The sequence below is a fragment of the Drosophila biarmipes genome, chromosome X (genome assembly GCF_025231255.1).
Source record: "Drosophila biarmipes strain raj3 chromosome X, RU_DBia_V1.1, whole genome shotgun sequence".
NCBI lineage: Eukaryota > Metazoa > Arthropoda > Insecta > Diptera > Drosophilidae > Drosophila > Drosophila biarmipes.
The window spans coordinates 14,080,269-14,104,279 of NC_066611.1; the positions used below are offsets into that span (position 1 = coordinate 14,080,269).

General features: G+C 41.9%; 1 protein-coding gene across 3 annotated transcripts in view; it reads right to left on the minus strand.

Moving 5' to 3' along the window:
- Nucleotides 1-928: 928 nt before the first annotated feature.
- Nucleotides 929-24,011, minus strand: part of LOC108025892 (uncharacterized) — a 53,354-nt gene continuing 30,271 nt past the window's right edge. For all 3 annotated transcript variants that reach the window (XM_017096574.3, XM_044093458.2, XM_044093459.2), the window contains 6 exons: nt 18,985-19,182; nt 17,986-18,106; nt 15,387-15,534; nt 11,297-11,709; nt 10,591-10,827; nt 929-4,380 (listed from right to left, as the gene is read on the minus strand). In XM_017096574.3, coding sequence (XP_016952063.1) covers nt 3,349-4,380; nt 10,591-10,827; nt 11,297-11,709; nt 15,387-15,534; nt 17,986-18,106; nt 18,985-19,182 — 2,149 coding nt within the window. In that variant the 3' untranslated portion in view covers nt 929-3,348. The remainder of the gene's footprint in view (nt 4,381-10,590; nt 10,828-11,296; nt 11,710-15,386; nt 15,535-17,985; nt 18,107-18,984; nt 19,183-24,011) is intronic.

Consider the following 24,011-nt stretch of genomic DNA (forward strand, 5'->3'; position numbering starts at 1 on the left):
GACATTCTTTGAAGATCTGAGAAAGTATTAGCATCTTATTTTTTTATTATTTTATATTAATGATTTTTTTTACATATTATATTTTATTTTTAATCTACTTTTTTATTTCTCTTTTAGTTGTGTATTTTATTATAAATTTAACTGGTTGTAAAAATTAAAAATTGACAGACATAACTTTCAGAGTAATTAATCTAAAATTTTATTAAATCTGTTATTTTTTTCTTACCAATTCTTTTTTTTTAAGATTATCCTTTAATGTATTTTCAGATCTTACATTTCAAAGGCTTTAAATGAGCAAATAAGGAGCAAATAAAATAAAATAATAAAGCAAAGTAATAAAATACGGCCTAAACCTAATATAATCCTTTTTAAAAAAAGCTTTAGAGAAGCGAACAAAAAATGTACAGTAGACTTGGAGCTTTTTTGGTCCTTAACTTGGCTTTATCCTTTTTAAAAAAAATGCTTAAGAGGAGCCAACAAAAATGAATGAAGGACTTGCAGCTTTTTTGGTGCTAGGCTTAGGTAAGGTCCTTACAAAAGCTTATTCCAAAGCTCTGGAAAGCTGTTGTGTATTTCTACCTAAGGAACAACTATCTACTCCGAAAAGCTCACCCCCCCAAAGCTGGGTCTTACATAGCACACTATGTTAGTAAACAGGGTCGGGATCCTGGGGGCTTCTGGTTTAGTGGATGGGGTGCAGGGCCTTCTGGACAGCTCCATGCTGATTGCCAAAAGGCCAAGCCATGTTAGCCAGCTAGTTCGCTTAATGGCTGGCTCTCAGGCTGCCATGACGGGGCAGCCAAATAATTCCGAACTCCTGCTGGGATCCCCACCAACCAACCTTCAACAGCCCCCAAAAATAAACCCAAAACACCAGAGCCCTGCTGCGAGTGAAAACAAGCGATATTTTTGTGATATTTTATGTTAAACATTTATTTCATTCGATTTTCAGAGCGGTTTCTAGAGCGGTCTGTCTGCCCCCAGAGTCCGGTGTGCCATGCTCAGTGACCAGTGGAACACCGCCCGCCGACCGCTGGCCAAGATTCATCATCAATCAATTGGCTTCGGTATCAGGAGGTCGGGAGGTCTGGAGGCCTGGAGGCCTGGCCATCTGGAGACAGAAAGACCAGCGGAATAGAACGAACGAAAAATGGAGCGGGGTGGCGGGGACAGAGAAAATGTGATTAGAGGCCAGCTCATAAAGTAAAAATAATGCGGTTGCGGATCGAGAGACCTATGTACTTAGATCTTAATAGCCATCGATATAGTGTATACATATATGATTGTATATGGGGTTATGTATCTGTAATCTTTAGAAATGCATCACATTTAAGTTTATTTTGTTTTCATCGCGTTTGCGTTAGTTTAGCGTTTTCGAAAATCAATTAGTAGCTTGGCTTGTCAAAGCAACACTCACATAAATACATATGTATAAGTATATAGTTTATATATTTAAATATCTATAACGATCGGCATATCGATCTGCGCACAGAGTTGGCCTGGGCCAAGCACAGGGATTTTCGATTACCGATTCGTTTTACATTCATAAATTCATCTTTATTCAGTGTGTTCAATGTTGCACATTAACTCTAGCGTCTAGACACATATACACAAAGATATTAGGTAATATTTTTCAGTTTTCAATTTCCCCTCTTTCAGTAGGCATGTATAGATCATAGTCATATTCATATGGTTTTTCGTACAGCTAACATTAAAAATCTTCGATATCATCGGTTTTCTTTGCTTGGTGGTTTAAGTGTGTCCCCTCAAATGGGCTGCAAAACTCTTTTCGGGTTCGATTTCAATACGATTTAAAAAACTATAGCTATAGTTTAGTGTTCAATTACTGCTCGGAGCTGTGTCAGTAGATTGAGTTCTTCAAAATATGGGACTGGGACTGGGCCTGGCCATCGGCCATCTGGACGAAAGTGCCCGCAGCTGTCTGGCTAATTTACCTAATTTGACCATGGAATTGAGTCAACACACTGCGACAATTATGCATTGACGTTGGCCACAGGAGCCCGCAAAACCTACGGATATGTGTGGGTTAATTTGGTTATTTGTAAATACTTTTCGTCAGCTTGAAACCGCAAAAGATTTCTGATTTTCACACAAATAGTCAGCTAAGTCCGCCCTCTTTGGCCTCGGTAATATTTCCTTGTAAATACACATCAAACACTTAATATTCGGTAAATATATATGCGATTATTTGGTTAGTACACGGTTGAATAGCCCTAATGGGGGCGCATACATAGGTGCAATTTAAAAGGTTTTTCTTTTTTTGTTTTTCAATTGGCATTTCTGTGCACTCGTTAATTAATGCAGAATGGAACCGCACACTCACTTAAATTCTAGGCAAATATAGTTATTTTTAGTGTGTTTTTTTTTTCAGCTTGGCTTGCTTTTGAATTTAGTAGACAGTCGAGCTGGGCGATTTCGATACCGATTTCGGCTGCTCCCGCTCCCACCTGTCAATCTACCCATAACCTACCAAAATATCATCAATTTCAACGCATTGCATGGCTAATATCAAATGATAAATCTTAGCACTACTAACTATATGTCTACTGCTCGTCCCCCTCGTCTTCTTTGTTTTTTTCGCCTTTATCCACTTCGATTTTAATCAGAGCGCAAAAATTTCACCTCTATTCATTGTCTAATTCCTGGGGAATAGCCTGGCCCATATGGACTTCCCCGCCGTCTTGCACTGCCAACTGTGGAAACCTTCTTCTGTTTGGTGTGTAAACCTTCTTATCGGTTGGTTATAGCCTAACTGCTAACCTCTAGCATCTGTGAAACCGAAACTGAATGGTTTTTTGCTACATTTACACTGGTTTTGCATAGCCTCTAGAGCTCATACCTAGACTTTTGGCCAACAATGGTTGGAGAACATTTGCTAAATTAAAAATAATACTGTCATCGTGCGGCCAAAAATGTGACTATCAACCCAAGCTAAAATTTTATTTTATTTATTTTACCTTTACTCCATTCTTGAAATGCTGCTGAAACGTCTTAATTGACACATTCAATTAGTTTTGTTATGAAATTAGAAATCTTGAGGCCATTAATGTGGGCCAGATGTGTGAAAGCTAACGCTTTTAAATTCCTTTGTTCGGTGATTTTGAATCACAGGAAGTTGTTTTTAAAACAGGCGGAAATATTTAAAAATGAAATGTATTTTAAATGATTTATAAGGCAAAGGGCCTTCTTTAAAAATATAAATAAATAAGTAGATAAATGGGTGGTGACAACGAATAAAGTTCCTTTGGTTGCCGTCCCCTAAAACTGGAACTGGGACTACTACGGCTTCCTCTTGCGTTTGGCGAACATCTGGGACCACAATCAGAATCACACATTCGACGACTTGGGCACCGCACCGGTCTCGGCTCCGGGGGCATGGCCCTGCGGCTCCGGCGCCTGCTGGGGCGGCACCTCATCCCGGTCCGGCGACACCTGCTCCAGATGGATCTGGACGATGTGGTCCTCCTCCTCCGGCCGATGGCCAGCGTGCTCCTCCTGCTCCTCCAGATCCCGGGCCAGGGTCTCGCTGCGCAGCAGTCGCCGCTTGTGGGAGGCATTCTTCTTGGGCACTGGCACCCGGATATTGAACTCATCGTCCAAAGTCTCGATCAGATCCAGATTGCCGGAGTTCTGTTGGCCAGCGGACTTGGCGGCAGCGGCGGCGGCAGCAGCAGCAGCAGCACTGGTGGAGGGTCCGTCACCAATGTCCGTGGATGTGGATGCCTGTCGTCGGCCGTTCCTCCTGCCCACCGGTGCATCGTGCAGGGCCAAGCGCTCCATCTCCATTCGCAGCTCACCCAGGGTGGCCGAGGCGAATCCCGGACGCTGGGTCTCATCCACATGGACCAGGACGAAGGGCAACTTGAGAGACAACTCGCCGCCCATGCCGCTCAGGGTGAGCTTCACCTTGACGTAGTACGACACATAGATGGCAAACACATTGCGCTCCTCGCCATTTCCCGGGGCATTGGGATGGCCCGGATGACCCTGTCCCTGACCCTGGGGACCCGGCTGCCACAAGTGCGGATGAGGGGTGACCAGGGCCGGACTGCCCAGGGGATGACCACATCCGCCGAGCAGCTGGGCATTCTGCATCACAAAGTGCGGCGAGCGAATGGCCGAGGCTGCGATGGCGCCGGTGATCTCCTCCGGCTCGGTGCTGCGCTGCAGGGTGTCCTCCAGGGCGATCCAGTTCTTGGTGGGTCCGCGCTGCGGCCGCAGCACCACCGTGGTGTTCAGCGAGGCCCCGGCGGCCACCGTGCGATCCACCGGCGGGGTCACATTGTCCGAGTCGGCCACCACGTTCTTGAATTTGCCGTTGTTGAACATGCAGACATCGACGTGCTGGATGGCGCAGACCTGTGGGCGAAGGAATCCCCGAAAGAAATTGTACAGAAATCAGTAAGAAGTCGCATGTGGCTGGGAATGTGCAGGGGAGAGAAGGTGGAGCAAGGGATTCCCGGAAGGAAGGGCCATTTCTGCGTGGGAGCAGGCCAGAGCCAGTCCACACCATAATCCCATTGCCAAAGTAAATCCCTAGCTAACATAGATACTCTGTTTATACCAAATCTGTAATCTCAGGATTCCGGTTGATGACAGTGTGCCTTGCTCCATACATTTTTCCAAATATTTGAATTTAAATATATTTTAAAATAAATGAAAAACGTAGCTATTCCACAACTACCCAGTAAAAAAAATATTCTAAAGATATACATTTTAAATATTTATAATGATTATATCCTAAAATTAATATAAAAACCTGTAAGCTACTACAAAAAGTTCCCATGTTAGCATGTTGATCTTATTTTTTTTAATAAACACTATTAACACGTAAAAATGCAAAATCAACAAATAATAAAAATTCTAATGAAGTACTTCCCTTATATTAAAATATGACAATGGTTTCTGATTTCTCCAGAGATGTTTAAATTAGAAAGTGTTTTTTTTATATCTAGCAAATGCTTTGAAAAATATAAATTACAATAAGTAATTAAAGACTAAAACTTGGTACTTTATAAACGAGCTATTCAAATGGCATATTAGCAAACCAAATTTAGCCAAACTCGCGAGATTATTAGATTCCTTTTCTCGGCCTCATCAGGAAACCTTTTCCCGAGTTTTTCCCCAAAGAGCATTGTCCGGTCACCCAAATTCCCTCGGCTGCCGGCCGGCCTCTTGGGCCCTGTTTGTACTTGGACCTTATTTTATGGCTGCGACCAAAGTGTCCCTGGCCCAATCTCGCACCCAATCTCAGATAATGCACTCAATTACCGTCCATTCAAGTGGCCTAGTCTGCGAGTGGCCGGCAGGCGAAAAAAATAGGGGAAAACAGCCGAAGTAATGTATTAAACTCAGGCCCAGACTCACTTATTGGCAGCTTATCAGTGCCGATTTCTCGTAGCCAGCTTTCACCGCTTTTTATGTGCAATTTGGGCTTCATTTATTTTTTTGCTGCTCTGTTATATTCCCAATCCACACATGGAAATCCAAGTGCCACAAAAAATCTCGAAGATATGAAAACCTAAAAAATATTACTCATACGCCAAGTAGGCCAAAGTGAAATTTAACCTTTTGCCTCTACTGAACCTTATTAGATATTAAGTTTCTGTTTTCTGGTATACAGGTAAAACCACCTTTCGCTTTGTTGTTAATTAATTAAGGAATATTAATTGGTTATGCCTTCTCGGCCCATTTCAATTAAGGAACTCGCCTTTGCCACATTAGTATGGGCCTTTTTTGATTTAACGCATTTTAGGGCTCGTGAAATTCATCTCTTCTTTGGCGGCCATCGAAATGAGCAATCAGAAAATCTTCCATCGCATCGACTCATTCAGTTTACGGCTTTCAATACCGTCCTCCAAGTCGCCGTTTGCCTTTGTGCCCGACTTTCAACTGGCTGGAGGCCAAAGGACTTTTGCCCGCCAAAGGACTTGTTGCTGGACCCCATTCCCCATTCCCTACTCCCCACTCCATACCATCGCCCACCCCCAATCCCCAATTCACAATCCGCAATCTCCACAACCCCACATTCCCACATCCAGAGCAATGGAAATTGGGGAACAGATGTCCAAGTTACCCAAGGACCCAAGGTAACTTTTGACATTTGCTGGGCGACTTTGGTAGCTCACAAAAAAGCACAAAAAATACAAAAAATAAAGAAGTACAAAGCAATCTCGGCATTCAGAATGGCACACACACAGAATGGTAGGTACATATTTAATAAGGCGCAAAGTGCACGATGAAAATAAAATAAATGAGCCAGAGGCTTCCCCCCAAGAAATCTCGGTTTGGCATAAACATTTAGACCGGCCCAGTGAGTTGTTGGCGGGGCAGGGCCATCAAATCGAATTATGCGATTCCATAAAAGATGGCTGAAACTTGTCACAAATGGACAAGGACTCTGGGGCCTCTGAATGGCCAGAAAGGACACGAGCCCTCCCCGCAAGGGGCGGCCACCGAGTCGAGTCGCATCGAAGCGAAACAAAACAAAACACAACCAGTTGAGAATATTATTTACTGCTTTAAACCATTCCTGAGCCATTTGACAGCACAAATGGTAGAAAACAGGAAGTTCGGCAGACTTGTTGAATTATGCAGAGCAGATGTAGCCCGGGGTTTTGGGTCGGCATAGGGAATTTTGTGGGAAAATTACTGTGTTTTCTTTTCACGAACATCGAAGGTTGGTTACAAATCTATGCCTTAATATACAAAAAAACACATGCTCTTTCAGGGGGAAGCCTGCTTTAGAAGCATCAAAAAATCGATACTTTATCGATAATTAAAAATTAAATACTAACTAAATAAAATACTAAATTTAATATATGAAAATAAAATAAAAAACATTTGACTGACCTGGTTAAAAAATGTATTCAAGTGACCCCTTTTGGAAACCCTATAGGAGCTGAATTTATTTTTTCTGTAGAGCCCAATGTCAGCATTCAGTCAATCGAATATTCGCCCTTTTACGCAACAGCCGATTATCCCAAATGGTAGTATGCTTCAGTTGACCCTTTCATTGGCTTCGTTATGAACGTCCTGACCTTCTTTCTGGCTTTTTCCGTAATGTTTTCGCTTATCCACACAGAAAGAAATATTGAAAATTAATTATTTTGGAAAGAAATATTTGTCTGACAATTAAAAAAAAAAATTTTTAGGCCTTTGGATAATAAATTTTTAAAATAATTATCATTGCTATATTTAAAAAAAATTGAAGCTTATATTGAGTGTATAATTTCAGGACAAAGTGTGTGCTACAAAGTCTAGAACTTAACCCACCCGAGTTTCTCAACTTAAGTACCCCCGGTTCCTTTAAAAATGCCTACGTTTTACGGTTGTGTGGATCGTTATTTACGATTATAGAAAAGTCAATTCCATGTGCACACGTCTGCTCGTCTGTCATAACTTGTATCGCCGTCTGCGGTGGTTATCCCTCTGTTTCTTGGCCAACGTCTACCCGGTCTATTCAGTCTATTCATCAATGAACAATGCGCCGTGCATATAATGGAGGTACAATAAAAATAAACAATAACATTTGACAGGCGGCACCATAAAACATTTTCCGATGCGCTCTCAAGTCCTGAAACGTTTGTCTCTTTTTATCCTTTCAGGATTGAATTGTGCTTGCCATATGCATTTTGCATTAGCCTCGAGTTCCATTTTCTTGAGAGTCTAGATGCACATGCACATGCACTTGGGTCTCTCTTGAACGCCAGGATTGCCCCCCCCCCCCCCCCCCCTGCCCGCATGCGTAATATCCGGCACGTAATTAAATGACGATTCAATGCTCCAGTGCGCCACCTGATTCAATCTAAGCCCCACTCCCACCTCCCTAAATTTATGACATTGACAGTCTTCTCCTTGTTCTGCCACTCAGCCAGAAAATCCCAAGCCGGGCTTGTCCTTATTCCCAAAGCTGGTGGCCATTGCACAACGAAATATTTGGTTAAAACTCTACATAGAACATGAATTTAATATTAAGGTGTGGAAATCAATATAAATTGATTAATCAGGATTACCTGAGCTGAATTTTAAATGCGCACAAATAAAAAATTAAAAGGTTGTTTAGACGTTAGGCATCTTTTAAATATTAAAGTATGGAAATCAATATAAATTAATAAATCAGTGTTGCCTGTGCCTTATTTAAAATATATTTAGGTAATAATAAAACAAATAAACGTAGGTGCTCACACATATGTGTTCCGTTCACAAAAGTAAGGCATCATAAGTTTATACAGACGTTGTGCATCTTGTCCCGAATAAATTTCTGTTTTCCCATTTACTCGTATAGTGGCAGCATTTTCAGCTCACTGAGTGAGTACTGTGATCGAAGCAAACTGAGGGATAACGATGGCCCATAACCGTGCGAAAAGGGCGGGTCGGGCCAGGATTAGACATAACCCGGCACAATGTAAAACTGTAGCACACTTTTGCGCGCTCCATTTCCCGTTAAATACAGCATGGCTTTCCGGGGGTGCGCGGAGGGGCTGAATGTTGTGAGGACACGGAGGCTCTATGAATGCCAAAGAACCCAGAACCTCCAATGAAGGTGTGTGTGAACGGCTCACATAGAAAGGCCTTCGGGGCACAATAAAAACCCAAGCCGAGAAGCCCAGAAGTGGGAAAACGGGGGGCGGAAAGTAAAGCCCATAAAATGTATAAACACAATTTTCACTTTAACTGCGTCTTTTGCCAGCCTTTCACTTTGCCAAGGTCCTTTTGCCCAGAATTTTTGGGTGGCTGAGGGGTGTAAAACCTGGGGAGAACTAAGGCTTCTTCGCTTGACAATTTCATTCGGCTAAGCGCAATTTGCATACGTGCGTGAGTGGGTGTGCTTAAGGAATCAACTCCCTGTTCTGAAGTCCCCGGACCCAGGGGATCCCTTCGATTTGTCGCCCTGGCCGCCCAGCTGTCTGTCATCCCGTTCATTTGAGCCGACACCTGGTGCGTATACGTAATCTTTCTATTACCCCATCGCGATTAGCACGCGATGTCGCTATAATGAAAAAAACCAAGGTACGCCCTTGATAAGATAGCCTTCAAAAGGAGTAGAGCCACTTAAGATGATTTGTATGCTATTAAAGGCAGAGAAATGCGATAACCCTTTAAGCATCTGCCTTAAAGATGCCTCTTAATCCACCCTTTGTTATTCACACCTATTGTGTGGCCACTAATTGAATTTGATTGCCCCGACATGCAGAAATTCGAAAATTATCTTTGGTAATTGGTATTTATTTCATTAAATTGGTACTTGGAGTGTGGAATGTGACAGTGGCACTGGCAACGGACCAAAATGAAGACAATGGCCAGCCAGAAGCACAGAAGCTCCTTATCGGGTAACTCAAAACTGCAAATCCATCCACATCGTTATCCATTTGGCATCGAAACCCATTGTTCATAGAAGGGCGGTGCCGGGCAACTCACAATCAGCTTAACTCGAGTCCCTGCCCTCTGGTGGGCGTTTGATTAACTGTCATAACTAGGTTTTCATAGAGGCAGCTCTTCCTACACAGCATCAATTGCAAAGAATGCTTTGGTTCCGTGCCTCTCGACTACAAGACACCTGTTTGAAGTTCCAAGCAAGTCCTAGGGCTTTAAAATCACTTTAAAGGGTAATTTAGGTGCCGAAAAGTAGGCTACAATTTATATGAAATAAAGAAATACAATAAATTAATTTTTACTGCATACTTTTCGACCCCCTTAGTGACATTTAAAAGTGATTTCAAACCCCATGTGATTTGTATGGAACCCCCATGTTCGTTAGACTTTATTAACAAAAAAAGGTTATTTCTAAGAGTAAAAATTTACCATGGGATAAAAAATTATGTAAAATGAAGTTAAGGTAATTCAAGAATGTTTTATTCTTAAAATAGCAAGAATGCCTTTAAGGTGAATTGTTTTATGTGAAATATTTATTTTCTTTCTAGATTTTATAGTGAATCTTAATCTCTCTAGTGTTGAGTACAACCCCCGACTAATGGGAATGAAAGCCCAGTATCTTTTCCTGATCCCCGCCCTTCCTGTTTGCATAGACGGAGTGCCAATGCAGATTATGTACCTCAGTGTGTGCGGCCCAGGACCAAAGATGACGATGCATGTGGATGAAGGCAGTGGTGCCAACCGGTGAGTTCCTTACACGCTCTATAATCCTTTAGACAAAAGCCAATCACTGAGTAAATAGATGAGCATTTTGTAAATGGATCCTTACGCTAAGCTCTCAACTGCCCAACTAAGCCACCTTATTAAGATTTAAATCTTTAATATATTCACCCACGGGTTTTGTCGAGAAAATGGTTTGAGGAAAGTCTCGGATATTTGGTCTATTGTCTTAAAGCGAAGCTAATTTTGGAGAATGCCAATTATGGCAAGCAGCCACTCATGGTTTTTCCACAGCAACAGCACATACGAGTATTGCCCACAGGAGTATCCATGGTTTTTTCCATCGACAGCGCCACGTTGCGTATGCGTTATGCGATTCCTAATGATGGCCTGCATAACTTCTGGGGGCTGGGGGTTAGGAGTTTGTGGACTGAGCTCGTATCGAAGGTCCAGGGGAATGCCACAAAAACTTACCCGCACTTTGCGGACCGTCTTGCGGCTGTCGTTGCGTATATTAACGGTCACATTGACGTCCTCGCCGTGGGTGTACCAGCCCTTGTCCAAGCTGGCCCTCAATCCGACCCGTCCGTCGTGCAACAGGAAGGGCTTGTCCACGGATCCTTGGGGACCGCCACAGGGTCCCACGCTGACGCCCCCGATTCCGCCGGTCACACCGGCCCCAGTGTGCGGTGGCAGCATGCTGTCACAGTGCTGGAAATCGAGAAAAATCAAATGGTTTAAGTCGAAAGTAAGTGCTTCCAGTTAAAACAGCTCAACACTTTGGTATAGTTTTAGTTTAGGTGTTCTAAAGTGGCCAAGATTTTAGACTTTTTGTTTGCACATTTGATTTAATCACTAATCATTTTAAATTTTTCATCAAGGTGTTAAAAAGTATGCTATAAAAAATGTATTTAACATTGAAAGGATTCATTCATTCACTGCATACTCTGCTGAACCAACTTTTCATAGTGTGGTCCAGGTGTCTAAAATTAGGCAACAATATTATTTTATTAATTGATTGATTACTGCATACTTTTAGACACCTTTATAAATTATTTTCAAATTCTTGATGTACTTCGGTAAGTCTTTTTTAAAAACTTTATCACATAAAACTAAAAATTCGTTGAAAACTTATTTATAAAACCTTAAACCCTAACTGATATCAAATTTGGTAGCTCACCTCCTGGAAGGACTTGCTGTAGTTGTGGAACGGATCATTGGGACACTTCTCGATCTCGCTCTTGCTGCGTCCAAAGCGACCGCTGAATCGGAAGGATTTTGGCGAGAGGCGAAGCTTGGGAAAGGAGTCGCCCCTCTCCGACTTGGACTTATGCTTGGCTCCGCTTGACGGCTGCGATTGCGATTGATACTGCGATTGTGACTGATGGGATGTGCTTGCCTGCTCGCCGCCTCCTTCGCCGCCCGAGGGGGGCGTGGCACTGGCCGGCGGCGATTGGGCGCCATGTTGTCGTCCGGCATAGGCGGCGAACTGCTCGGGAGCCAAGTGCTGATGAAAGACATCCGTGCGATAGATCACCCTAACGCCCATCTTGACAGAGGCCCGGCGATGGAACTTCTCATCCGTTTTGTCTGCTGCAAGATCATATTTTTGGGAGCGGGGAAAGCAGAGAGAAGGAAAAGGACGGGGAATATTAGTTTAAAAACATTTTAGTATTATTAACAAAAAAAACTTCGCTTGCCGCTGCCGTTGCCGCCGCCGACGCTTGCTAAGCTTTTCAATTGGTGCAAGGACCTTCTAGACGAAATGTCCTTTAATTTTGCTGGTAATTCGAATTTTTGTGCCAGTCCTGGTCCGTCAATCGTCCGAATGGCAAGTGATCATGAGTTATACATTTTTCATTGTTTTTACCTCAGGCAGGCAGGCGGCCACTTGAACGGATAGCAAACACATTGAACATGAAACAGATGGAGGCGAAGAACACAGAAATGGTGGAAAAGAAACAGGTAAGGGTTTGGCGTACGGGTGGTAATGATAAATGTGGTGATGAGAAGATGGAGAGATGCATGTTGGAGGGGGAAACAGATGAGCTATAGCAACACCAATAGAGATCGAGCACAACAACGGGAAGGAGCGGGTGGAGGCGGCAGAAGAGGCAGGACCCAGTGTTGGGAAAGACACTACAATCGAGGTTCCATAATCTAAAACAGAGAGTTCGATAAATGGAATCTAGACTGGCATTTTATTTACCTAGGTAAACTATATTAAATTGTAAACATTTCCAGTGTTGGGTACTTCATTTATTAAATTAAATTATTGCTTTACTAGCCGTTTCCCAACACTGACAGGGACAAGTACAAAACAGAGTGGCATAGCCAGTGCTGGGAAAGGCACTACAATCGAAGGTCCATAACCCGAAGCTGGAAGTTCGATGAATGGAAACTCGACTGGCATTTTGTTTACTTTAAATTTTAAATATTTCCAGTCTTACTTAGTTCATTTACTTAACTGTACCTTTGTATTTGCCTTGCTAGCCGTTTCCCAACACTGACAGGGCAAGTACAAAACAGAGAGACAGACATAGAGAGTTACAGAGAGACAGAGAGAGAGAGAGAGAGAGCAAGCCACAACACCAAGAAACTGCAAAACGAAACGGATTGAAACGGAACCGAACGGTGGGAGTACAGAAACGGAAGTGGAAGTGGTTAGGAGCACGATCACGATCACGAGCAGCAACAGGTTAACGACACCGATAGCGTGGCCGATCCGATTCGATTCGATCCGGACCTCGACGTCCACACTCCACATTCACACTCAGAGATATCAGATCAATCAGTTAGTGCCAATCAGATGTACCTTGGTCGAGGGCCGTGCACATACAGGCACAGCAGCCGCGGCAGAAGAGCCGGGAGACCCACCTGGCCAGCGGATTGGGGCGCTTGATCTTGGCTTCTGCTCACGTTGGCTCGTCGTCGCTCAGAAGCTCTATGGGATTGGATAGGGGGCGATACGAACGATACGGGATGAGGGGCGTGCGATCATGAATGGGGTTTAAGTTATACGAGTGTGTGTGTGTATGTCAGTGCGTTTGATAGCCCAGCGATGGATGAGGCATTTCCGATTTAACCTGGTTTTCCACGGAGATCCCACAACCCGTTCTTATTATTGGTGGATTTTTCCCTTATTAAATGTGATATTTTTACACCATGACATGTGACTCTCAAATGCATAATTTTTTATGGCCTTTATAAATGGTTTGTAATTTTTTTATTATATTGTATTATATTTTTGGGAGATGTTACTTTTGAAGGGTCCTAACTACCATAATTTATAAGCTTTCTTGGCAATGATATGACAAGATATCCTAACTGACTAATTATATATTTAATTTCGGTAGATAATCGTGAGCTCCGAGTTAAACTACTCCAACTCCTAAATATTATGCCATACAATCGCCTCGCTTGACCAAACAATGCGCTTTGCCTGGCCAATTCCTGTCCATATATCTGTTGTCTTTAACCTTTGACCTGCTGGCCATGCGAGAATAGGGCTGCTGGATACGGGTCCAGCCGAGGGCTGATATTGTGTAATTATAGGGGAGCTGCTCAGGGGTTAGGGGTTAGGGGTTAGGGGACTCGGAGGCAGCTGGAGCTGTCCAGCCCAGAATGCCAGGACCCCTGCCTCCCGCTTCCTGCGCAGGTTGCCCCGAGCTACCGCAGTTGAGCTTTGCCTGCCACAGCCAACAGTTGCACGAGTGCCCCCAGACAGAGGCGTTGGTTTTGAGGGGGATGGGGAATGGGGAATGGGGGCTAGGAATCTGGGGCGACTCTCGCCTTGTCCCACGGCGATGGCCAAGTCACAGTGTTTCATTAAGCCGGATATTTTGCATTGCCGCAGCACTGGCGTGGCACAAAAAAAATATACAGCTTCACGGACATATTTTCATAAGGCCCCGGGCGCCACGGAGCGACTAAAATAATATCAACTGAATCTCAATCTGGATATAAATCTCAATCTGCACCGGAATCTGAATCTGTATCTGAAGCCGAGCCGAAGGCTTTGTCCCGTGAAAGCATTTAATATTGATTTTTTGACACCCTTATCGCCATAGACTACTCTGTATTATCCCCAAAATATTTCCATTTGAATTTAAAGCACAAGGGCGTGTAAAAGTGAAAGGGAAAACACTTTCTCCCCCTCCTCTTTTTTATTTACTTGAATTGTCCACTTTAAGAGCACCCCCTCCAGAGGAGAAAAAAAGGAGGCGAAAACAAAAGTGAAGAACAAAAATAAAACCCGAACGAATCGTTACGAAAATCAATCACAAATCCCCCTGTGCTGACGTCAGCGATTGATTCGCGGAGCGAAGATTGAGGGGGGCGTGTCCGCTGGGGGCTAGATGGATATTTATACACATATAATTGAACGCTGGAAATCGACTTGATTGTTACAATCCGAGTCGCAGCCGGGCTTCGCCTGGCGACGATGTCTGGATCTTTGATGGCGATTGAATGGGTTTGACTGGGGTGCTGTCAGGTGGTCAGGTGTGCGTCCTCTTTTTTCTGTTGTGGGGAATGCCAGCAATGCGGGTGAGTGCTTCAGGCGAGGTCCCGCTGTCTGTCTGTGACCCAGTCCCAGGGCAATCCGCTCCAGACTGTCCCCCAGTGGAAAACTTTGTCTCGGGGCCTTATGACACTTGCTTACGGGGCTTCTAAGCTGTTATGACACCAGCTTTATTTTCAGCTTAATTATTATACCCATTCGAAGTTCATATATGGTTGTTAAGCTATACACTTGTAGGTTTCTTGGACCTCTTTAAATAAATTCAGTAAGTTAGCTGATAATGAAAACTAGTGCCATAATACCCTTATCTTTGGAACAACTCACTGGATTTATTTAAAAAAAATTCTAGGCAACCCAGACTATATCTCAAGAGCATTATGTGTATATATATATATCTTTTAAGATTTAAATTTTTATATTTTACACAAAAAGATAGGCTGACTTTTGAAATACAAGCAAATGTCATATGACCTTTAAAAATAGCTTCTGTCTTATAATACAAAACAAATTCTGTAAGACCCCTGGAAAATTATTGCCTTGGTGATTTCCCTTATAAATTATAATCCTGTTCTTTTAAAATAAAACAATAATCCCAGTAAAATAAAGAAAAATGATCCTGTTAGACCGTAAATTCCTGGTTATCACTGGAAGGTATCCTAAGACCTAGTCATAAGCCCTCTGCCCGACTATCCGAGTTTCGTATTCCCCCTGGGACAATCCCCTGGGGATCTGGGCTCGCAGGACTCACCGATGAAGCAGCGGACATCGTAGCTGGTGCCGATCGGAGCTCCGTAGTACCGCTTGGCCGGAACCAACTGGACGCTGGGTGGGGCGTAGGAGGATAGCGACAGGGTGAAGGGGTGGGCGCCGTCTCCCAGGCGCTTCATCAGGGCCTCCTGAAATGGTGAAAGTAAATGGTGGAGTTGCCATATAAAGCTGAACTATCACAAACGAAAATTGTTTATTCATTTAAATAAACTAAAATAATATGCCTTTTATTTGCTTCCAGCCAGCCTTTCATTTGCATTTATTTATGCGCATCTGTAGGTAAGTCTGCTATGAACATTAGAGTGGACCTTTGTTGGTCTCCTACCTTTCCAATTCCTTTCAGAGAGACTTATTTTCCTTATTCCCAGTACATATTTCACATAGTTCATATTGCGGTTCACCCCAATGTGTGTTTATATAGGAACAAATTTATATCAAGGTCTAATCGCTTGCGCGTGTCTTCTTAGGTTGTCCGGACGACGGCAGACATGTCCTTCGGACTGTCGTTGTCCTGGATTGTGCCACAAAAACCCAGCCACAATAATATCATAAGGTGGCTTATCTCTTAAGATGCAAGTGAGCATTCTAGGAAGTAAGTAAAAGCACACGGTTTAGCATGGCTGTGTGAGGAGGCTCCATGGAGTTTATCAAAATGTAGCCTCTGCTCGCATCGAATTAAAGTCAATCGCCGGCAAGTCTATCAAACTCCGACCCCGGTCAGCTAGAGCAAACATTTATGCATACCACACTCAGAAAATAAACGTTAATTGGAAAGAATAAATGGAAACCAAAAAGCTGTAATCAACATTTTTTTAATAGATACTTTTCAAAGTGTTTTGATTACATACTTAAAGAATGTTGTAACTTGTGATAGATGAGAAATAATAAGTTCTGATAATGACACACAAATTTTTGTGACATCCAAGGACTCATTTTATTTGGCGTTTCTCTGAGTGTACCATTCACTCTATAGAAGCCCCTTCCTTTTTTCCGGATCTGTTTGTTGAGGCCTATTTTCGGCCGGCTTTCCTTTATCTTTGCCGGCTCCTGTCGCTCGGCAAGTTATTAAAATCAAATTTATTTAATTATGCGTGTGCCTGTGAGTGAGTGTCTGGGGCATGGGCACCCAAAGCGAATTCGGTTCGCCTGCCAGCCCATAATGAAGAAGTGAAGCCAGTGAAAACCCATTGGCTAACCGAGAATGGGATGGCGCAGGAAGGAGAAAAAATAAATTATTCCATGTCAAATTTAATAAAAATGCCAAAAGTTGAATTTCAAAAGTTTTCGATCAGACACTGACCGTTCCGCGCCCCTCGCCCCTCGCCCCTCGAACAGGGTCCTGAAACAATGCACGAAGAATTTGGAGATTTGCCGAGGCAACGGCAAACATTTGTTTGGCTTTTAGTTAAATGAAATTGATTTTCAATTGGTTTAAGTGCACCGAACGGCCCGAAGGCAGCTGGCCACCCATATACCCATATACCCACTGCCATTTCCCATTCCGAGTCGGAGGAACAACGGCTCCCATCATTTGGTATACATTATACAGGGATATGTGTATACCATACATATGTACCTTGCTCGGGGGTGCACAGGGTACACATATCCAAGGGCGCACGTGAGATGTCAGCATCGGAGCATCGAAACATCTAAACACTCAAACATCCCAACATTCAAACATCCAAACACTCAAACATCCACACACGAACTCGACGTGCTGCCCATAAAAATCCAGGGGCCTGGGCACACAAGTGACCCGCATCCAGGGGTTCAGGTTCAGGTTCAGGTTCATGTTGATTTTGATTTTGATGCCGAAGTGGATCACCAGGTTGAAACCAATCATTGAATCAGTTCGTCATGAGGACGGTTGAATACACCCGAGTTATGGGTTTCAAATCCAGTCTACTTTAAGAACAAAAAGTACTTCCACGTACCTTTAAAAATCATCAAAAAATCTAGTCTACTTTAAGAAGAAAAGTACTTTCAAGTACCTTTAAAAATCATCAAAAAATTATATTACCTAGAAAGTTTCTTAAGTAAAAAATATGTATCTTAACTTGTCAAATATGATCCAATCTTAAATTAAGCTTCAAATGGCTAAGTTGTTAGAGCCCTTTGAACTTGCTATAAAAATGTTTAAGCCCCTTCCCCTTTCTTATCGCAATACCCGTATTGCCTTGTCCCTTGGCTGAACTAATCTCTAGCCTTATCTGTGTCGAAATTTGTGCTGAAAAGCCAACCGAAATGTGCGCTGAAATTTCATCGGCTCCCCAAAAGGGCGACGCCAGCGGCGAGATGGCAAATGACGTCGATGGCGCTGCAGGTCCCAGCAAATTGTCCAATTATTTATGGTCTGGTGTAGCGAGCCGCGCTTCCCTCGGCGGATTGATGGAGCTGATGCCCGGGATGGTGGGAATCAGAGAGCTTCCGCAGCGTCATCAATTGTTAATGCCAAAGTTGGACAGCTCCGTCACCGCCTCCCCCCCCCGCCAGCTGTCGGCCAAGGGCTCGTCATGTCTGAGGGGCAGAGGGACCCCAAGTCCCACCCGCAAATGCTTAATTTCGATTTCTATGATTACCTGCAGCGGACTGAGGGACTCCGAGGTGGGCTCCTCGAGGCGTGGCCAAATCTGGTGCAGCGACATGATGGCCTCGTTGCAGAATCGCAGACCCATCACCTCCTCGTCCTCGCGACCGTATCTATGGAAGCGGTTCGAAGTTAAGGTTAGTATGAGTTAGTATGGGTTAGGTTAAGTTAGGAAGAGTTGGGATAAGTTAGGATATAGTTAGGGTAAGTAAGGATAAGTTAGGATAAGCTAGGATGACCTAAGTTAGTTCAAGTTAGAATGTGTTAGGATATAGTTAGATTAATTTAGGATAAGTTAGGAAACGTTAGGATACAGTTAGGACAAGTAAGGATATGTTAAGATGAGTAGAGATAAGTAAGGATAAGTTAGGATGAGTTAGGATCAGATATGACTTAGTATAGGTAGGAAGAGTTGGGATGGATCATAACTCATCCTAACTATGGTTTAGGTTAAGTTACGAAGAGCTGGGATAAGTTAGGATGAGTTAGAATGAGTTAGAATAAGTTAAAATATGTTAGGATATACTTATGCTAATTTAGTATTAGTAGGGATATGCTAGAATAAGTTAGGATATAGTTAGGATATAGTTAGGATATAGTTAGGATATAGTTAGGATATAGTTAGGATATAGTTAGGATATAGTTAGGATATAGTTAGGATATAGTTATGATAAGTTAGGATATAGTTAGGATATAATTAGGATATAGTTAGGATAAGTAAGGATAAGTTGAAATGAGTTAGGATATAGTTAGAATAAGTTAGGATGTAGTTAGGATAAGTAAGGATACATTAGTATGAGTTAGAATACGTTAGGATAAGTTAGGATCAGATAATATCAGATATGGTGAGTTAGTATGAGTTAGTAAGGGTAAGGATGAGTAGGTGTTAGTTAGTATGATTAGTATGAGTTAGTAAGAGTTAGTTAGAGTTAGTAAGAGTTCAGATGACTTAGCATCCCAATCTCGAAATACTCAGTTGCCCAAGACTCACCGGAAGGTCAGCGTCAGCTGGGCGTATACGCGATATCCCTGGATGGCCTTGGGATCCACAAAAACAATGCCCCGCAGGACGGACGGATTGTTCCCGGTGAGCGTTATCTCGCGAGTCGGTAGATATAGGGTCAGCACGCAGTTCGGCGAGGTCTTCTTGTAAACACGCTGGGTGCCAAACTCATCCCTATGAGTGGATCTGTTCGAAATGGAAGTATACGCATCGTTAGAGCTGCGCTTTTTGAGGGATTTCAACTGAAAAGATGTTTGATTACTTGCCAATCATGTAGGTTTTCATAAATACCTTCATTTTAACTAATGTAGCTTAAATGTAGGTATTTAGTGTTAAAAACCAACTAAAATAGTGACAAAAATAAAGTTAACTAGGAAAGTAAAAAGTACTTTATCATATTTGTTAGTTTGCGAACTACAAAATACTAATTGTGGTAACTAAGGATTAAGGTGCTGTGACTTGCAGTTTCTATATTTTTAATGAAGTGTTGGCGTGAGTATGACGACTATGATGTGTTTTGGATGTAAAATGCATTCTTTCAGGCCCTAACTACTTAGGAAGTATTAACATACCTTAATTAAATGGGAATCATTTAAAGTACCTACTAAAGAAGGTTAAGTAGGTAATAAAGTAACTAGTACCCAATCCAACTATCTTATTCTTAGAAATTACTTAATCTCCAAGCTGGCAATACTACATGTGCATATATTTTGATTGTACAAGTATCAACCAACCGCTCAACTGTGCGGTCCAGGCCATATTAATCACATTGGAAATGCAATGGGAACCCAATTTCGATGACCGCAACATGTTGCCCTCCACACGTCAGTCGGTAGCTAATGGGCTCAGAAATTTAATATCCTTTCCACAGGCTTTGTGGCAGAAATTAGAATGCAGTCGATTTGGCAAATTAACGCTACCTGTGCCGGAGGACCAGCCCTCCCTCGATTTTACCAACATTTCACCCGGGATGACAATCAAGCTGCCACTTGACCGCAAGTCAGACCGAGCTGACTGAAACTGCGGTTCGGCAACATTTGAGCCACCCACACAATCCGTCGACTGTAGGGTCCCGGAGAACACTGCGCGAAAAGTTTCAATAGGTGCGTTCAGATTTGAGCCCAAAAACGATTTTTCTTCCCGGTTTTTCACCCGTACAGGAGGTACATCATGATTTTTTGCCTAAAATCTGAAAAGTCAAAAATTTTCAGGTTTGAATGCCAATAGATAGGAAATTAAGCAACGAGCTCAATGAGGTATGGCACTCATCATTCTGACGTTTAGTTTTTTTATGGCAGCCAAAAAACTGAATATTATTTCGAAAAATAGGATCCAGTTTTTGTAAAAAAAACGATATTCAGATTTTAGTCAATAAAAACGATTTTTCTTCCCGGTTTTTCACCCGTAGTTTCGTCAAATCAGGTCGTACAGCTAAAAGACCGGCTGTTTTGAGCAGCCTGCTTAAAATCCTAACGATTTCCATCAATTTAAGGAGAATTTATTTTTTGACCGATTTTCGCATTTTTTGTAAGGGGGTGCATCATGATTTTTTGCCAAAAATCTGAAAAGTCAAAAATTTTCAGGTTTGAATGCCAATAGATAGGAAATTAAGCAACGAGCTCAACGAGGTATGGCACTCATCATTCTGACGTTTAGTTTTTTTATGGCAGCCAAAAAACTGAATATTTATTTCGAAAAATGGGATCCGGACTTTCGTAAAAATACGATATTCAGATTTTAGGCAAAAAAAACGATTTTTCTTCCCAGTTTTTCACCCGTAGTTTCGTCAAATCAGGTCGTACAGCTAAAAGACCGACTGTTTTGAGCAGCCTGCTTAAAATCCTAACGATTTCCATCAATTTAAGGAGAATTTATTTTTTGACCGATTTTCGCATTTTTTGTAAGGGGGTGCATCATGATTTTTTGCCAAAAATCTGAAAAGTCAAAAATTTTCAGGTTTGAATGCCAATAGATAGGAAATTAAGCAACGAGCTCAACGAGGTATGGCACTCATCATTCTGACGTTTAGTTTTTTTATGGCTGCCAAAAAACTGAATATTTATTTCGAAAAATGGGATCCGGACTTTCGTAAAAATACGATATTCAGATTTTAGGCAAAAAAACGATTTTTCTTCCCAGTTTTTCACCCGTAGTTTCGTCAAATCAGGTCGTACAGCTAAAAGACCGACTGTTTTGAGCAGCTTGCTTAAAATCCTAACGATTCCCATCAATTTAAGGAGAATTTATTTTTTGACCGATTTTCGCATTTTTTGTAAGGGGGTGCATCATGATTTTTTGCCAAAAATCTGAAAAGTCAAAAATTTTCAGGTTTGAATGCCAATAGATAGGAAATTAAGCAACGAGCTCAACGAGGTATGGCACTCATCATTCTGACGTTTAGTTTTTTTATGGCAGTCAAAAAACTGAATATTTATTTCGAAAAATGGGATCTAGATTTTCGTAAAAATACGATATTCAGATTTTAGACAAAAAAACGATTTTTCTTCCCGGTTTTTCACCCGTAGTTTCGTCAAATCAGGTCGTACAGCTAAAAGACCGACTGTTTTGAGCAGCTTGCTTAAAATCCTAACGATTCCCATCAATTTAAGGAGAATTTATTTTTTGACCGATTTTCGCATTTTTTGTAAGGGGGTGCATCATGATTTTTTGCCAAAAATCTGAAAAGTCAAAAATTTTCAGGTTTGAATGCCAATAGATAGGAAATTAAGCAACGAGCTCAACGAGGTATGGCACTCATAATTCTGACGTTTAGTTTTTTTATGGCAGTAAAAAAACTGAATATTTATTTCGAAAAATGGGATCTAGATTTTCGTAAAAATACGATATTCAGATTTTAGGCAAAAAAACGATTTTTCTTCCCTGTTTTTCACCCGTAGTTTCGTCAAATCAGGTCGTACAGCTAAAAGACCGACTGTTTTGAGCAGCTTGCTTAAAATCCTAACGATTCCCATCAATTTAAGGAGAATTTATTTTTTGACCGATTTTCGCATTTTTTGTAAGGGTGTGCATCATGATTTTTTGCCAAAAATCTGAAAAGTCAAAAATTTTCAGGTTTGAATGCCAATAGATAGGAAATTAAGCAACGAGCTCAACGAGGTATGGCACTCATCATTCTGACGTTTAGTTTTTTTATGGCAGCCAAAAAACTGAATATTTATTTCGAAAAATGGGATCCGGACTTTCGTAAAAATACGATATTCAGATTTTAGGCAAAAAAACGATTTTTCTTCCCAGTTTTTCACCCGTAGTTTCGTCAAATCAGGTCGTACAGCTAGAAGACCGACTGTTTTGAGCAGCTTGCTTAAAATCCTAACGATTCCCATTAATTTAAGGAGAATTTATTTTTTGACCGATTTTCACATTTTTTGTAAGGGGGTACATCATGATTTTTTGCCTAAAATCTGAAAAGTCAAAAATTTTCAGGTTTGAATGCCAATAGATAGGAAATTAAGCAACGAGCTCAACGAGGTATGGCACTCATCATTCTGACGTTTAGTTTTTTTATGGCAGCCAAAAAACTGAATATTTATTTCGAAAAATGGGATCCGGACTTTCGTAAAAATACGATATTCAGATTTTAGGCAAAAAAACGATTTTTCTTCCCAGTTTTTCACCCGTAGTTTCGTCAAATCAGGTCGTACAGCTAAAAGACCGACTGTTTTGAGCAGCTTGCTTAAAATCCTAACGATTCCCATCAATTTAAGGAGAATTTATTTTTTGACCGATTTTCGCATTTTTTGTAAGGGGGTGCATCATGATTTTTTGCCAAAAATCTGAAAAGTCAAAAATTGTCAGGTTTGAATGCCAATAGATAGGAAATTAAGCAACGAGCTCAACGAGGTATGGCACTCATCATTCTGACGTTTAGTTTTTTTATGGCAGTCAAAAAACTGAATATTTATTTCGAAAAATGGGATCTAGATTTTCGTAAAAATACGATATTCAGATTTTAGACAAAAAAACGATTTTTCTTCCCGGTTTTTCACCCGTAGTTTCGTCAAATCAGGTCGTACAGCTAAAAGACCGACTGTTTTGAGCAGCTTGCTTAAAATCCTAACGATTCCCATCAATTTAAGGAGAATTTATTTTTTGACCGATTTTCGCATTTTTTGTAAGGGTGTGCATCATGATTTTTTGCCAAAAATCTGAAAAGTCAAAAATTTTCAGGTTTGAATGCCAATAGATAGGAAATTAAGCAACGAGCTCAACGAGGTATGGCACTCATCATTCTGACGTTTAGTTTTTTTATGGCAGTAAAAAAACTGAATATTTATTTCGAAAAATGGGATCTAGATTTTCGTAAAAATACGATATTCAGAATTTAGGCAAAAAAAGGATTTAAGGAACATTTATTTTTTGACCGATTTTCGCATTTTTGTAAGGGGGTGCATCATGATTTTGTGCAAATAGTCTGAAAAGTCAAATATTTTCAGGTTTGAAGGGCATATTATCCTCCTGGTTTTCCGTTTTACCTGCCCCACTTTGCATTTAAATGAAACGTCGAATAACAAAGTTATTTTCCGACCTCTTCCGTCGAGGAATGCCCTTGGAGTGAGTTTTGTTTCGAGTGCATTTGGCGGTGACTGCAAGTGACAGGTGGGCAATTAGCAGGTGCTGCATCTGCAATCAGAGCACCTTTATTCCCAATGCCGCCGCCATTCCCATTTCCACTCGCCGCTGCTGTGCCATTTTGGGCTGCTCAGTTCTAGCTTAGCAACCGAAATGCTGGCCAAGAAATGTGCAATTAAAAATTGCCGCGCGCAATAATGATACGGGACCAGGCTGCGAATGCAAATGAGGTGGGCGGCGACCATCAAGGAGCTCAAAGGAGGTCCTGCAACAGACAGTCACATGCCAAATGGCCCACAGCCCTCTCACAGCTAAGAGCTTTAATTAGTTTCATTTTCATCATTTGCCCTCAAAGCGTTGAAAATTTATTTTCCCCTTGTTTCAAGTGAACATTTTTGCTTCACCCCGGCCCAAAATGGCCAAAA